This window comes from Macrotis lagotis, chromosome 4 (assembly GCF_037893015.1).
Source record: "Macrotis lagotis isolate mMagLag1 chromosome 4, bilby.v1.9.chrom.fasta, whole genome shotgun sequence".
NCBI lineage: Eukaryota > Metazoa > Chordata > Mammalia > Peramelemorphia > Peramelidae > Macrotis > Macrotis lagotis.
Window position 1 is genome coordinate 91,063,005 of NC_133661.1, and position 16,509 is coordinate 91,079,513.

Here is a 16,509-nt window from a genome sequence, read left to right on the forward strand (position 1 = left end):
TAGTAGTTTCCATAGTAAAGGTTCAGAAAACTTGGAATGGTAATCTAGTAGGCCAAAATCTAAGTCTTTAATCAAGAATAACCTATTCAGCAGAGTTTAACAGAGTATAATCCTTCAGAGGGGAAAAAAACTTGACAGTTAATGAAATGGAGACTTTGTAAGCATTCCTAATGAAAGTTCAGAATTGAATAATGAATTTCACATTCAAATACAAGATTCAAGAGAAGCAGTAATCATGAAAGACTCAATAAAGATGATCTGTTTACATTTCTATATCCAACATAATAGATGTTGTTTTGTGATTTATCTGTTATTTCAGTTATGTCCAACTCTTCCTGACTCCATTTGGAGCTTTTGGGGGTAAACAAACTTGAGAGCCTTACCATTTTCTTCTTGCTCATTTTATAGATAAAGAAACTGAAGTAAACAGTATTAAATGACTTGCCCAAGGCCCTGCAGCTAGTCAGTGTCTGAGGGTAAGTCTCAGGTCTTCCTAATCCTAGATTCAACGCTCTATCACTGAGCCACCTAGCTGCCCTGAATTCTTAAAAAGTTTATTATTATTTTTAGAGCAGTTAGAAGGAATCTTCAAAGATAGAGGAAATGAGTGTGAGTCAATTATATTGGAATGATCTCCCCCCCCCAAAATCCTATAAACAATCAAATAAAACAAATAAATGAAGGAGTGATAACGAGAGGTGAATAGAAGGGGAAGAGGAAGGGGGAGAGGAAAAAATGGGAAAATTTTCTCACATAAAGGAGTCTCACAAGGAAGAGCTTTTATAGTGAAGGGGGAAATGGGGTGTGGTGGGCAATGCTCAATCTCACTAGAATTGGTTTAAAGAAAGGGATGTGTGTGTGTGTGTGTGTGTGTGTGTGTGTGTGTGTGAGACACACACACAGACACACACTCCAATGGATACAGAAAGGTGGAAATTTATCCTATATAATAGTGAAACAAGAAGGAAAGGGGGCAAGAGATGAGATGAGAAAAGATAGGATGGAGGGAAAGACACAGTTAGAAATCCTAACTGTGAACGTAAATAGGATGAACTCACTCATAAAACAGAAATGGATAGTAAAATGGATTTGAAATCAGAATCCAACAACATGCTGTTTATAAGAAACAAATTTGAAATACAAAGACATACATGGAGTCAAAAATAAAGAGAAATGCAAAAGCTAAATCCACTATGTTTCAGCTGAAGTAAAAAAGGCAGAGATAGCAATCCTGATCTCAAAGGAAAAGCAAAAGCAAGAACTAATTAAAAGATATAATCAGGAAAACTACATTTTGATAAAGTTACTAAAGAAAATGAAATATCAAAAATTTTACAAAATTCTCTGATAAAGACTTCATTTCTCAAATGTATAGTGATCTAAGTTAAATTTGTACAAAATGGTCAAAGGATATCAATAGTCAATTTTCAGAATAAGAAATTAAAGCTATTTAATCATGAGATTAAAAATTCTCAGTCATTAATAAGAGAAATGCAAATTAAAGCAACTCTGAGGCATCATCTCACACCTATTAGAAATGACTAATGCAAAAATAATTGATTAATAAACTGTTGATGGAGTTATGAACTGGTCAATCATTGTGGAGGAAAAATTTGTAACTATGCCCAAAGGACTATAAAATTGTACATACCCTTTGACCCATGAATATTACTACTTGGTCTGTATCCCAAAGAGATCAAAGAAAAAAATAACCTACATATACAAAAAATATTTATAGCAGCTATCTTTTGTGGTGGCAAAGAATTGGAAATTGAGGAGATGCTCAACAATTGGGGACTGGTCAAACAAGTTGTGGCATATAACTGTGATGGGAATTTTATTGTACTATAAGAAATGACAAACAGGGTGATTTCAGGAAAAAAAAAAAACCATGGCAAAGCCTAGATGAATTGATACATATAGTAAAGTGAAAAAAAACAGCAGGGGATTATTGTGCACAATAATAGCAATGTTGCAATGATGACCAAATGCAAAAAATCTGGCTACTCTGAAGATACAATGCTCCAAGACAATTCCAAATCACTTATGACAAAAAAAAAATACCATATACCTCCACAGAGAAAAGCGATAATTTTGAGTGTAAACTGAAGTATAATGCTCTCACTTTTCTTTTTGCTTTTCCTTTGTGATATATTTTTTTAAATGGAAGAATGTTTTGCATGATTTTATATAAATAATAACTGACATCACTTTCCTTGCTTTTTCAGTAGGTAGGGAGAGGGGGAGAAGAAACAGCATTTGAAACTCAAAATTTTAAAATAATGCAAAAATAAATTATAAAAAAATAAAATAAACATCATATTCAACTACTATATTATGTATTTGTGAAGTATTCTGAAGAAGAACTAGTCAAATACTCACCAACAGCAAGCAGTGGCTGATACTGTTTTATATTTTTTGTGGTAAGTGGTGGACACATTCGTATAGCAAACTGAGGCAAAGGAAGTCCTGAAAGAAGTCCTGTGAGCAGAAATTTCAAATGTACTTCTTGCAAGGTGGGGCCTCTTAGGTGCTCTTCTCCAGCAATTGTACTTTGCCCTGAATTACAATCAAAATAGCAACTTGCTAATTATAAGCAATTCTGACCAAAAAAGTACTTTAACTTGCCAATAAAATAACTTTTTATTTAAAAAAGAAAACTATATTTAAAAAAAAGTAGAACTCGGAGGGGATCAATTTCACTGTTTGCCTACATGACTGACCACCATGTAAAGTCTCAAAAGGATGCATGACTACAAGACATACAAATATATATTTATGTATAAAACAGTGCTAACTACAATCTATCAACATCCTCTATAACCAGATACGAATTCTAGCTATTTAACTTGCCCAAACAAGTCACTTTTAATATCTTTGAGACTATTTCCTCGTATATAAAATGAATGAGTTAATCTGATGACATTTAATATCCTTTCCAGGATTTTATGATCTTTTAAGATTCTTTACATTCTTGGAGTTGGTCAACTTTTTGTCCCCTAGCAATAAGTATTGAGGGACTCAGTAAGGCAGTGACAAGGGACTGAGGGGCTGCTAAGTACTGCTACAGCTGACCACTGTCAGTTCACATTTAGAGGCTTGAGTTTAGAACTATTGGCCACATTTTAAGAAAAGACATTGACAGCAGGGTGCAGGATTTCAAGATCAAGCAATGATCAAATGATGGGGATGTTTAACCTAGAAAGGAATGAAGAAAAGTATCAGTGCAAGACAAAAGAAATTGGGATAAAGTAATAGAGGGCATTAGAAATAGCTGGGATAAATACCAGCCTTTATGATGCCATGACAAGCACATGAATTGGATTTGAGAGGGTACTGTATTAAGTCACCAGCCTCACTTTTTCCTCCAATCATCTGAGTCCAGTGGTCAGATATGAATCAGGACAATTGAAGATGGCTCTGGATGTAAGGCAATCAGGGTTAAGTGACTTATCCAAGGTAGTAAATGACTGAGGTTGAAGTTGAACTCCTGACCCCCTGACTCCAAGGACAGTGCTCTATCCACTGTGCCATCTAGTTGTCCTTTAATTACTATATAGATTTAAGAACAATGGTAGAAAAGTACTTAATTTAAAATCTAAACAAATTTGTAAACTGCCCTTCAATCTATCAAACTGATAATAACAGGTTCTAAGGAAAACACTCATTTTAGTCCTTATTTCCTCAAATGTCTAGGATATGTTAGCTACTTTATGTTTCTCACATTGGTTACAATTTAAATTTTAAAATGAGAAACTTCTTAAAATATATTAAAGATATAACTGTTATCTGAGTTTCAAATACCTTATAAATATTTAAATTATCAAGTTAATCAAAAAGCAAAACAAAAGTAAGATTAAAAACCCTCCATAACAAAAGTTAGTGGGAAGTTAAAAACAAAAAAAATCAACCACATGTTTACAGTAAGGTATAAAAAATATGATAATCACATACTACTCACATATCAAAATCTAAGGTCAACTTATAAAAAAACCAAGAGATGTTGGTAATCTGCAAATTTACTTCAGAGTGACTTTTATATAAAGTATAAGAAAAAACCCTCTAAGTTCAACCAGGGAATAAGAAGACAGAGAACAAATATATTATCAAAACTGAAAATTCAAAGTCATTCTGTACAGATCTTAGCTATTCCCAGCATGGAATCCAACTCCTTTCTGACACAAGAAAACTTGCCTCTATCCTTCCTTCATTAAAGGCTTTATTTATACTTAAACATATCACAATGGTTTACATCTTAATGGTCTCTATTGGATGAGTATATATCAGTCCATTGCTTTTAACTGGATAACATGAAAATGCTTTCTATTATCACAGAGAACACATTGCAGTGCAAATTAAAGGTTTAATTAAAAGTTATAATTAAACTGTTATAAAGTAACAAAGACTCTCTTAATTAATGTTTTTAAATCAATTGTACTGTCAAGAACTGCTATATAAATTGCACTATTTAAAATGTTACTTTGCGTTGTTTTAATACTTAAACCCTTTAAAATGTCTGCATGAAAAAATTAACTTGCTGCATTATAATTGTGGGTTTATGATAAATATATATATAATCCATTCATTAATTTATTTATTTGGAAATGACAATTTACTCTGAAAACTGTGGTCTATATTACATTCAATTCAACATTTTTTAGCAGCTATTCTGAGCCATGTTAATTCAACAGGAGGTGGATGTCTTATGTAAAAAAAATAACAAAAATGTCTGAAAAAATCATCAGGGCACAAGAGAGAAATAAAAGGAATCTGAAAAGAAACAAAGAAAAAAAACAAAAATTTTTATGCCCAATCAAGGAGGAAAAGACTGGCCCATGCCTCAGACTGGGAAAGAAATCTAAGTTAGGGATCATATCCTGGGAGCATGAATTGCCAGCTAACAAACATTAGATTTCTTTGTTAAGGATGAGGGAGTCATTAAAGACACAGGCACAGACATGATCTTTGGGCTTGGCCTCAGAAAGTCCATAATTTGGGACAGAAGGTGACAGGGAGAATAGTAGGAATATTATTGTGATAAACCAGCCAAGAGGTGAACTAAGGAAATGACAACGGGAAGATATCCACAACAGAGATCAAATAAGCAGAAATTAGGAACCAAATCAAAATGAGGGTTGAGAAAGGAAAGAATCAAAGATGACTCCAAAGCTTCTGGTCTAGAAAATTAGAAGATGAAATTAGAGTCACAAAAACTGATCACTAGTAAAAACAGAAATGACAAGAAGTTTTGGGGCAAGATGTGAATTCCCCACACCTTGCCAAGTATGACCAAACTTTACAATAATGAATTATACAATAGGTGTAAAATTTATAAATGTAAAGAATAAGACTTATCTGATTCCTAAATACTCACATGGTAATAATGGGGGAAAACTATTAGTGTATAAGTTTACTATACTTGCAGTGGGAGCCTCCCAACTAGGCATGTCTTATGCTTGCAGAATGGAAAAATGTTCATATTTTAAAACATGTCATCCAGAAATTGATTAAAAATATTTTTTTTTCTCCTAAATTTTTCTGGCAGAAATGTTCTCCAAATTAAAAATGCTCTAAAAATAATTGTGACTCAATTTTGTCTTCAAAAAAACAATGTTATTAATGCCTGACTTAATTACAAAAATAAATTCTTCAAAACTGCTCAGAATCCTTATTTTTTAACATGTAATCTCCTAGAAGATAAAGACTGCTTACTTTTTGTGTTTATAACCCCAGATTCCCACAAATGCCTTGCTAAAAAAGTAAGCACTTCAGAGTTTAAGTTAGAACTTAAACATATTAGCTAAAACATTAGAATAATTTAGACATACCAGTTTTTATTTGTAGAGTTCTTTTAATGCTTCAAATTTCTTTTTCACAAATTATCTAGTTTAAATAGTTCTTTAAGGGAAAGAACCCTCTCCCCTTTCTGATTTTGTATTCTTAGGGCTTTACATAATGTATGAGTTCGAAAAATGTTGAATTAATTCTCATCCTGCCCACTCCAGACACACACACACACACACACACACACACACACACACACACACACGCGTGCGCACATACACCAGAGATATAGTAGGGCATGTATATGTATTATCATCATCAATGTCAGATGAAGAAATTGAGAAAATTCACCCAGAAGGTGAAAAGGTTTGCCTAACAACACACGGCCAAGACAGAAGAACTAGAGACCAATTTGTTGTATTCCCAACCGTATCATATGATGCTGCTTCTTATAAATGAACTTCATTCCCAACAAATCAAAATTCCATTTTATGACAACTGTAGGTATTTTCCAATTTAAACATTTTGTAACCCAATTATGTATTAAACATGAAATCCTTTTACATTTTAGTTCTCCAAATTCTAACTTAACTAAATATAGTAAGTACATCAGTGACTATATTGCCTTTTCCCTTCACAAATCGTAACCCAGAATAAAGTTGGGGGGAAAAACAAAAACTTACCAATCATGTTATCTAAAGAAAGGTCTGGAAGTTTATTCTGTAATGCTCCTACAGGAATTCCACAGAAAGATATCGGTGAATATAAAGGGGATGCACCTGAACTGCTGCAAAGAAGAAAATTGCCAATTTTACAAACCTCAAAATAACTTGAAACCCACATAATATATAGCAATTCAAAATAATAATTCCAGATTATGAAACTAAAATTGTTTTGGGGGAATGATCATTCAGTATTTATCCATTTTACTTCTAGATTCTTTTGCTTAGAATTTTTTTATTTTTTCATTAAGTTTTTTCCATTTTTTTCATTTCATTTTTCATTAATTTATTTTTCATTTTGTTCACCGAAGAAATTCAGTATTTTACAAACTATGAAATAGTAGCAGTATTACTGCCTGAAGCAACAATAATATTAAAAACTTATGGGGGCAGCTAGACAGTGCAATGGATAGAGCACCAGCCCTGGAGTCAGGAGAACCTGAGTTCAAATCTGGCCTCAGACACTTAATAATTACTTAGCTGTGTGGCCTTGGGCAAGTCACTCTTAACCTCACTGCCTTAAATAAATTTAAAAAAAAATAAAAAAACAAAAAACTTATGCAAGTCTAAGAATGAAGTTACCTGTTACGAAAGTTTCTATAAGAAACAGTAGACTTCAATTCCCATATCATGACTCTTCCATCACTCACAACAAGAGCAGCAGAATTTTCATTAACAGGACAACACACCATACTGAATGGACGAACAGTTTTGGTCACCCTAATTGCATCACACTGGCTTCGCAAATCATAGGTCAGCTCCTGAACTGGATCTGGATCTTTATGTAAAAGAACTGATAAAATTATTTCAGAAATTAACAATTTCAATCTGGTGACAATATAGCAGGAATATGACCAAATTTTTTTAAAATTCACTTTATGAAACCTACAATTTTATAATGATGTCATCAAAGGAAGACTGTTCAGTTCCTAAAGGCAAAGATAATGCCTACTTAGGATTTATACCAAATTTATATTCTGAAATAATAATCTGAATCAAATTATTTTGATGTTTTTAAAAAAGGCATTCTTATGAATATGACCATAATAGTAGGCAATGATTAGTGAATCTCATTCTTCATTACTATAAGAATGTAATTTCTCTAAGCTGTAATAAATGGTTTTCAAGAGAAGCTAACTCCTCTGCAGCCATCCTAGTGATGACACTGTCACAAATCTAGATCTGAATTTTGCTTGGGATCCACTAGCACTCTCTTTAGGACCTGGGGCCCACATCATTATGGTGCATCAGAAGAGACTTAATGGGAAAATGAATCTCATACATTTCTGTAATATGCACTAAATAAAAGAACTTAGAAGACTTAACAATACAATTACTGCCCAACGTAATACATAATTCTGCTAATAATAAACTTTATTCTGCTACAATAAAATTTGTTTCTTATGTGCCTAGGTCACTCTCATATGGACATGTTTTAAAGAGAAGTCCAAGGGTAGAGAGTGTAAACTGGATAAAAAAATGTAAACTGGACATCACATTACCTGACTCTTCATTTGAAGTCCCAAAAATAGCATTATATGATCTTCGAACTCTTAAAGTTATGCAACCATTTTCATGTAGGCAAAATAAGCCATCACGTTGAAAGCAGGGGATTACCTACAGGAGATTGACATTTATTTCTCAAATCACAGAGGATTAACACAACATTTTTAGATATTGTGATGTTTACAAGACAGTGGATAGACCTTTGCAGCTAGAATCAGAAAAACCTGAGTTCAAATCCTGCCTGACTCTTACTAGCTACATGACCTTCACACAAGTCACTTAACCTCTACCTCCATTTCAATTTCTTCAGCTATAGAAATCAGGATAACAGAAACACTTCCAAAGTTGTTATGAAGATAAAAGGAGATATTTGTAAAGGATTTATCAAACCTTAAAGCACGACATAAATGTCTTTATTATTAGTTACTATTTATGCTAAACGGGTCAACCAAGAAAAGAAAAAGTTCAAGTTTTTAATATATACTTAAAATTCACTTAAGTCACATATATTTGTGTACATATATTTGTATATGTATATTTATATTCATATTTGTCAGCATGGGAAATTTCCAGTGTGCTAATGCCCTCCCATCATCAAAGACCCTAACTGAACTGTTTAGTTGATAAATCCTAGGAAATTGCTTGAGGTACACAGAGACTAAATGATTCGTCCAAGAGTTAATAAATATCAAAGACTATATCTGAACACAAAATCTTCCTAAGTCCACTTAAATAAGTCAGTGTTCCCAGAACATTCTTGGTCATTTTAAGGGCAACAAACTCATTAAGAATTGTAGAAAATAGGAAAAACAAAATAATATATTTGGTTATTTAAAAGTTTAATAATCAAATTTGGTCAGAAAAAAAGATAATAGAGACAACGCAGGGATTGGAATCTAGAATACCTGGGTTCATCACTTGCCTCTGATACTTATTAGATATATGGCTCTGATTAAATCACTTAAATGTAATGTACCTCAAAGAATTACAACTAAGGAATTCTTTACTAAGTCATAGAATGAGGGAGAGGAGTTCCCCATCTGATGAGATCAAATTTTTCACAATTACATATCACATTTACAATATACATAGTGGGTAGTCAATGAATATTTGTTAAATTAAAATTAAACAACAGTCCTAATGGCATTTCAGTCACAAAATACATTTAAAAATTTTTTAAATATTAATTTTAAAATAATAAAAAATTGAATAATGTAAATTGACTAAGCTTGATTCCGGGAGAGTTAAGAAATCAAAACTGTACCCTCTTTGCAGGATTATGGGTATGGAATATTGCATAGTCTTATAGACAAAGAGTTAACAGTTTTTCTGAATTGCTCCCTTTTTATTCTTAAATCTTTTTTTAACAGACTATTGGAATATAGTGTTCCAACAGGTCTCCCTGCTTCAAGTCTCACCTCACTCCAATCACATGCTAAAGTCTTTCTTTGGGGGGTTGTTGCAAGGGGTTAAGTGCCTGCCCAAGGTCATATAGGTAATTATTAAGTGTCTGAGGCCTCATTTGAAATCAGGTCCTCCTGACTCCAGGGCCAGTGCTCTATCCACTGCTCCACCTAGCTAACCCCAAAGTCAGTTTTCTTAAGAATAGTAGGTCTATGTCACCCATCTACTCTGTCAGCTTCCATAGTTCCCTATTACCTCCAGGATCAAAGATAAAATCTTCTGATTGACAATGAAGGCATCTTCCTACCATTCCTATCTTCTTACAACTTTCCTCCTCATTCTACACTTGACAATATAGCCTCAGCAGTTCACTTGCTTTTACTCTTGCCTAACTGCTCTCTCTCACACCTCCATCTATGAGTTTCTCTGGCTTTTAAGAAGGTTCAGGTCAAATCCTAGCTTCTGCAAGAGGCTTTATCCCAGTCCTTTTAAGATTACCTTACTTCTACTTTGTATAAATAATTTGTACACACATACACACAGACATTAATTTATTTATATGTTTTGTCCCAATTAGAACATGAGACTCTCAAGGGCACCAAGGACTATATTTACCTTTCTTTATAAACCCAGTGCTAACATAGGACTTGATACATATTAAGTGCTTAACAAACTTTTCTCGACTGACCAATTTACAAAAGATAGGTTGCTCAGAAGAAAAGGGAGGATTCTATTCAGAAAAGATAATGTAAAATTAGATAATGATTTTTAAAAGATTTAAAATTTTAAATTTTTTTAAATATTAAAAATAGTAAATTCATGTAAAGCTGTGAAAAAATAAATTGCAAATCAGAATAGATACCTGCAGAAATGGCACTCCTGTTCTCTCTATTGCAATTACACCAACTGTCTGGTTTACTTCAAGGTCAAGGATTAAAATTTCTCGTGGATAAAGCAACAGCATATGATTTCTTTTGGAAGGTAGGTATGACAATTGAAGACAGTCATTGAGTGTCACAGATTCAGCACTGAAAAATAAAACATTCACATTGAACCATGACCCCAAAAGTTTAATATAAACAAAATTTAATTTCATGTTCCTGTCATATAAACTATGAGTTACAAATTATATCTTTACTTCTGGTCAGCATGGGCCTGCATCTAATGCTACAAGTTTCAGCAAACCAAAATAAGTCAAGTTTGTCAAAACTAATGTATGGCACTTTAAGATAGGTATAACTTTCTATATGTCTAAAAGGAGCAACCAGAATTTCTTCAACTGTCAAAAAAAGGGGTTGAATGAAACTAGTGTTTTATTTTTGCTATTTCTGTCATAACAGTAATGATTACATAGACTATTAAATATTAAATATAATTAAAGGCTCTCTAAACCACAAGATGGCATCTTATCATTGATAACAAAAAAATTTCAATTATATTACAAAACCATTAGATGAAATGTTCTTTGCAATATGAATGGATGCCATAATATACAATACCATGTTATTTGCTTTTTATAAAATCATTTAAGTAAATGTCTGCAAAACTCAATGCTAAAATTCATCACTAATTTACCTATTAAGATATTTCAAATTTATATAATGAACTTAATTTGGCAACTTCTAGAACTGATGGATTTTTACAGCTATAAAGCTCATTATTTCTCATTCTACAGCTAAGAAAAAGAAGAGCTTAGAGTGGTTCTACCAAGGTAACCCAGTGGTAGAGGCAGGTAACAGAAATAGTATGATCTGATTTCTAATCTAGATGACCATAGTAATACAAAACTTCATGCCCTATTTACTATGGAAGTGAGAAAGATTCAATAATGTAATTATCCTATCAAGTATTTATTAAACTTGCACTCATTGCCTGCAACTCCACTCACTGCTAGTGATAGTCATACATGAAACAATCCCTGCCTTCAAGAAGCTCAGGTGTAACAACTCTTTTACACACACAATATACACATACATACACACTATACTCTATACTCATATGCACACAAACACTATACATACAGTAAACACATATTTACACACACACTACAAACACCACATACACATACACACTGAATATAGACACACCCCACATACTCTGCACACACATACACAGACACACATAATGATTCTATATATAAAATAAGTATAGAATTAGGAGAGGAAAAATACTTGAAGCTGTAGGGACATAGGAAAAAAAATCCAAGGAGAAGGTGGTTTTCATTTTCATGCTTGAGATGGACTGGGTACAAAGCCAGGGCTAAAAGGCAGAGAGAAGGAGGGACTGAAATTGTTGGCTGGGAGCCAGAAGGCGAGAACGTGAACCCTGATGCCACAGGTAATGTAAGCTACCTTGAATGACCGTGGGACCCAGGCCATCTGGGCCCTGTGCTTTCTCTGTTCTTGTCTTAAGGAGGGGTTGGGGATCCATTACTTTGTCCTGATGCTGCCCAGGATAGTTGGTCACATGAGTAAACTCTGTTCAACGTTCCCCAATTAACCCAATAAACTCTAATAAATCTATACATATAGCCCCACATTGGTGGACTGCCTGTCTTTTCTTTGGTATCTCAATATTCTCTTGGAGGATGAGCAACCGTATGACTGGCATCATACAGATCTTCATCCTTACAATTGCAGAGTTGGCAGGATCTGCATCTTTACAGCAATTCAGGTAAGAAGAATGGTCAGAGACAAGGCCATAAGAAGGGCTACATGTGAGATATAACAAAAAAAACTAGTTTGGACTGTGTGAAATAGAATCCTGTATGAGAAGGATGGAAGAGCAGGCTGGGACTAGGTTATGAAGGGTTTCAAATACTTGATTCAAGAAGTAACAGGGAGTCACCTTCCAAATACATGAATTTTATCTCTCTGTAATGACTTGGAAATTGTGTTCAGAAATTCATTCCACCTCTTCTAAATCAAAACTAAAGCACAAACACTGGATAAGAAGATGGGATAGAATAAACAGACTCCTCAAAGTTCACTGTAATATATTTCAATGTCTGATACTTCAGATATTTTAGCTCATTAAAACATGTCCTGGATAAAAATACAAATAAACAAGAAAAATGGATAGCTTTCCCTTGTTGATTCAAAATAATAAATAAGAATGGGGGGGGTAAAGAAAAGTCAATGCTTAGGATTAAAAGATAACTTCTGATTGTATACTGTCACAAAATAAACATAGCATTACCTTGGTTTCTCTTGTGTGATCAATATTTTCACTTTATTGAGAGCCTTCTTGGCACCTGTAGCTGCAGCTGCCTTATTATGTGCTGGGCTAGAATGAGGACTGGATATGTAAACTTTTTTCCCTGAACTGGCAGGAGCTTTGGATGGAGAGAAGTCTGAGATGAATACAATCCCCTCACTGGTAAGTACTGCATTAGGAAAAGTAAAGTGGTCGAGGTTAATCAGTTTTCTCAAAACTTAACTCCAATATAATGCTGAAAGGAAAACAATGATAAGTTTAATATACAATTCTATTGTTCCTTATATTTCAGAGCAAAAGTATCATCTAGCAGTTAAAGAGAAGTGGGTGCTTTATTACGAAATTCATTAGAGGCTAACATGATCAGCTCTAATAAATCTCTTCTTCATGGTAAAAAGATACTACAGGGTTATTGGTAGAAAAAACACTTCCCTGATTTCCCAATTCCCACCCTTAATCAAATGTGATTTTTTTTTTTCTCCTCTGAATCTTCTCATTTACAGATCTCTTAAGGCATTTTTCACCTTCTAATTTGTACCAATGCTGTAATTCTCTTAGACCTGCCTCCTCTTCCCAGATTATAAGCTTTGTGAGGGCATAGGTCTTTGTATACCCCTTAAAAGCCAAGAGAGCATATATTAAGTAGTAAATAATGCTTTGCTGAATTTAAATAAGTACTAAATAAGTATTGTGTTGTATAAATAGGAACAGCATACCAGTTTTCATTATAATTTACTTATACTTAACTTGAAAACAAATGATATTTTAAAATGTAATCTTTATGCAAAAAATATCTTAGATTATATATTTTTCACACAAAGACTAACAATTTAATCTAGTGAAAAAATACTTAATTGTAACAATAAATTTAAGCTTTATTGTATGTCCTTTGTTCTACATCCATATTTTTGTTCCTTAGTATCTATAATTTTTAGAGGGAGACAAACAACATATATATATAATACATATATGCACATTTAGTGTACTACTGTCTTAATGCTATTTCAAAAACGAAAATAACAAAACAGTTATTGCATTTGGTGGTCAAAGTTTCCAGGTTCTAAAAAAACAAAAACAACCAAAAAATTCCCTAAATGGCACTTAAGCAAAAAAATTAAATAAAATTTCTAAAGGACAATAACAGTAAATAGAGTTTTTATGAAAAGCACTGCTCCAAACCTGAAAAATAAGTCAACCCATATCTGATTCAAGTTACTACAGATCTCAAGATAAACATCAGCTTCATACTCTGTAGTGTTGTATTCTGAGTCTTCCAAATCCAGAGGGAAATATTCTACATGGCCACATTTTCAGAAAAACTTAAGTCATAAACCTCCTAAACAAACCCTTAAAGTAATGGGGGGGATTATTTGGGTTTATATTCTTTCTTACATATAATTGTCTGTCAATTCAAAACTAGGAGTATAAATCAGTAGGATAAAATTTGCAAGAATTCAATTTAAATACAGCTATTAAGACCACATGAAACCACTGACTCAGCTCTTCCTAAGTCATGAAGAATGAACTTAATTAAGTATGAATTGGAAATACTGGCATAAATGTTATCTTAAGTAGATAATTACATTCTTCTTTCTTAGGGCATTTCATTTCTTACACAAATTTTCAACACAGTGCCAATGTGGCCCAATATTCTTTATCAGGAACTATTAAAATACTGCATATCGGCACAAGGTTGTAATCCAACTATCACAAACCAGAAATTATAAGGAAAGAGCTTGAATCTAAAAAGTACAATTCCCCACTTTTAAAGTCTTTTTTAAAGTATAGTCATAGATTTTTTTTTGCCCCAATTTGCTTCTCTCATTTTAAGAGTAACATTAGAATTTCTAGTTTAATATTTCGTAAAGATATTTTTCTTAATCTGCTGATACAAACTAATGTAACTCACAAGTTAAATGTGAAGGATCAAAGGGGTCAAAGGAAAAAGAAAGTATGTTTTCTGCGTAACTCTTCTTCCAAAGTTTGGTGCCAGTATCTGCATTCCATAACACGATGTAGTTGGGTGGATGAATAGCAAGTAGCAAATCTCGGGAAGCATCCTGATTCCATAACCACTGCATATCTGTAGAAATCACATAAAAGGAGAAAAATGTCTGAATAAATAATATTTATATGATTTTGAGAAAGGAAAAGAGAACTATTTTTGAAAAGGAGACTCAATTCCTGCCTCTGACTAACAGAGGCTATGTGATCTAGAACAAATCACTCCTGGTTCCCAAGGTAATGTTCAAAGACTATTAGTTATAAAGCAGGTACTTATTGGCACTGGTGGAAAGAGTTTTCTAAAACAATGAAATAGGTCCAGGGCCCCAAAAAAGGATTAGTTTTCTAATTTGTCTATATGACCTGGTTTTATGTAAAAACCTTTAAAATCTTAGTAAAAATGAAATGCCAAACCGATTACAATTTTAAAATGTAAAGTTAACTTGTAATAAACATAAATTCATACTAAGGAAGATTTAAAGTCATCCAAATGTAAGATATAAAGACTTCCACAGGTTGGTGTCAATATCCTACTAGTATAATAGTCATCTAACTTTTTTTCTTCTTGTAACACTTCTGAGGACTATGCACTTTCTATTCTTATGTATGTTCACTTCAATAAACTAGATAACAGCATAAGCACAGGAAAACCTAAAATCACAAATTGAATAAATGATTTTATTTCCTGATGTTAGGAAACTTGATGACAGCACAGTTAATCCTTGCCTATTCCCCATAAAAGGAAGAAGTAATGGTGGATGATTAAAATCAGCAAATAATTCCAAATTATCAGAACAGAATAATGTTAGCCCCCATACCATACAATGACAGCACTAGAAGAGGCCCTAGAGTTCATTTTTGTCCAATCATCCCCATTTGGTTGATGGGGAAATTGAACATATATCATAGGATGTTTTTCCTAACAGCTTTCTTTGTATCAAACATTTCTAATAAAGGCTTGATTATTTGAACTGTAGAGAAAACTAATAGAAATATATGAAAAAATTGATCCCCAGTAAAAAAAAAAGCAAAGGATAGTCTTAAAAAAAGAATACTATCAGCATACATTTAAAATTCACCAAATCATTATTATTATTAAATAAATCCAAACAACCCTGAGATTTCACCTGACATCAAGCAAATTGGCAAAGCTGACAAGAGACTGAAATAGTCAATACTGGAGTATTTGTGCAAAGAACATTAACGTATTTTTGCTTGAGCAGTGAAATTCAGGAAAGCAAATGAATTATGCAAAAAAAAATGACTAAAATGTCCTTCCCTTTGACTCAGTACATATATACTCCTCCAAAGATGTCAATGGCAAAAAAGAAAGGCTCCATACACAAAAATATTGTAGCACAATAGGCGATAGCAAAGAACTAAAAATCAAATAAATATGTTCTGATTAGAGGCTGGTTACATTAATTGTGGTACATTCATGTAACTGAATATTACTGTGTTCTAAGAAACTATGAACACAATTACAGAGAAGCATGGGTACACTTATAAAAAAAATGAGGTGGAGGGAAGTACAATCAGAAAAAAATATACAATGACTACAATAATGTAAAGTGAAAGAAAAGTCATGGTAAAACAATTCGCATTGTATGAAAAATTCTATTATGAAAGAGATTTATTTGCAACAAGCACAAACTTTTCTTACCTACCCTGAATAGGCTTGTTGTGTTCTTGTATTTCACATCGAGCTACTCCAGTTGCTACATCCCAAACAATGATCTTCCCATTGATGTCAGCAGAAGCTAAGCGTAAAGAATATGGAGAGCCAATATTATGATGATAATTTTCTTTGGCCCATTTAACCTAATGTAAAGAACAAATCAAATCAGCATCACACTTATAAAACTGAATTAAA

At 33.0% G+C, this 16,509-nt stretch overlaps 1 protein-coding gene across 3 annotated transcripts in view; it reads right to left on the reverse strand.

Moving 5' to 3' along the window:
- Positions 1-16,509, reverse strand: part of WDR11 (WD repeat domain 11) — a 124,844-nt gene that overhangs the window by 50,244 nt on the left and 58,091 nt on the right. The window contains exons 3-10 of one of the 3 annotated variants that reach the window (XM_074233510.1): positions 16,304-16,396; positions 14,542-14,715; positions 12,615-12,801; positions 10,279-10,444; positions 8,009-8,123; positions 7,089-7,299; positions 6,468-6,571; positions 2,383-2,559 (exon numbers count right to left, since the gene is read on the reverse strand). In XM_074233510.1, coding sequence (XP_074089611.1) covers positions 2,383-2,559; positions 6,468-6,571; positions 7,089-7,299; positions 8,009-8,123; positions 10,279-10,444; positions 12,615-12,801; positions 14,542-14,713 — 1,132 coding nt within the window. In that variant the 5' untranslated portion in view covers positions 14,714-14,715; positions 16,304-16,396. Of the gene's footprint in view, positions 1-2,382; positions 2,560-6,467; positions 6,572-7,088; positions 7,300-8,008; positions 8,124-10,278; positions 10,445-12,614; positions 12,802-14,541; positions 14,716-16,303; positions 16,458-16,509 lie in introns of all 3 variants that reach the window. The other 2 variants (XM_074233509.1, XM_074233508.1) reach the window with 2 other exon arrangements.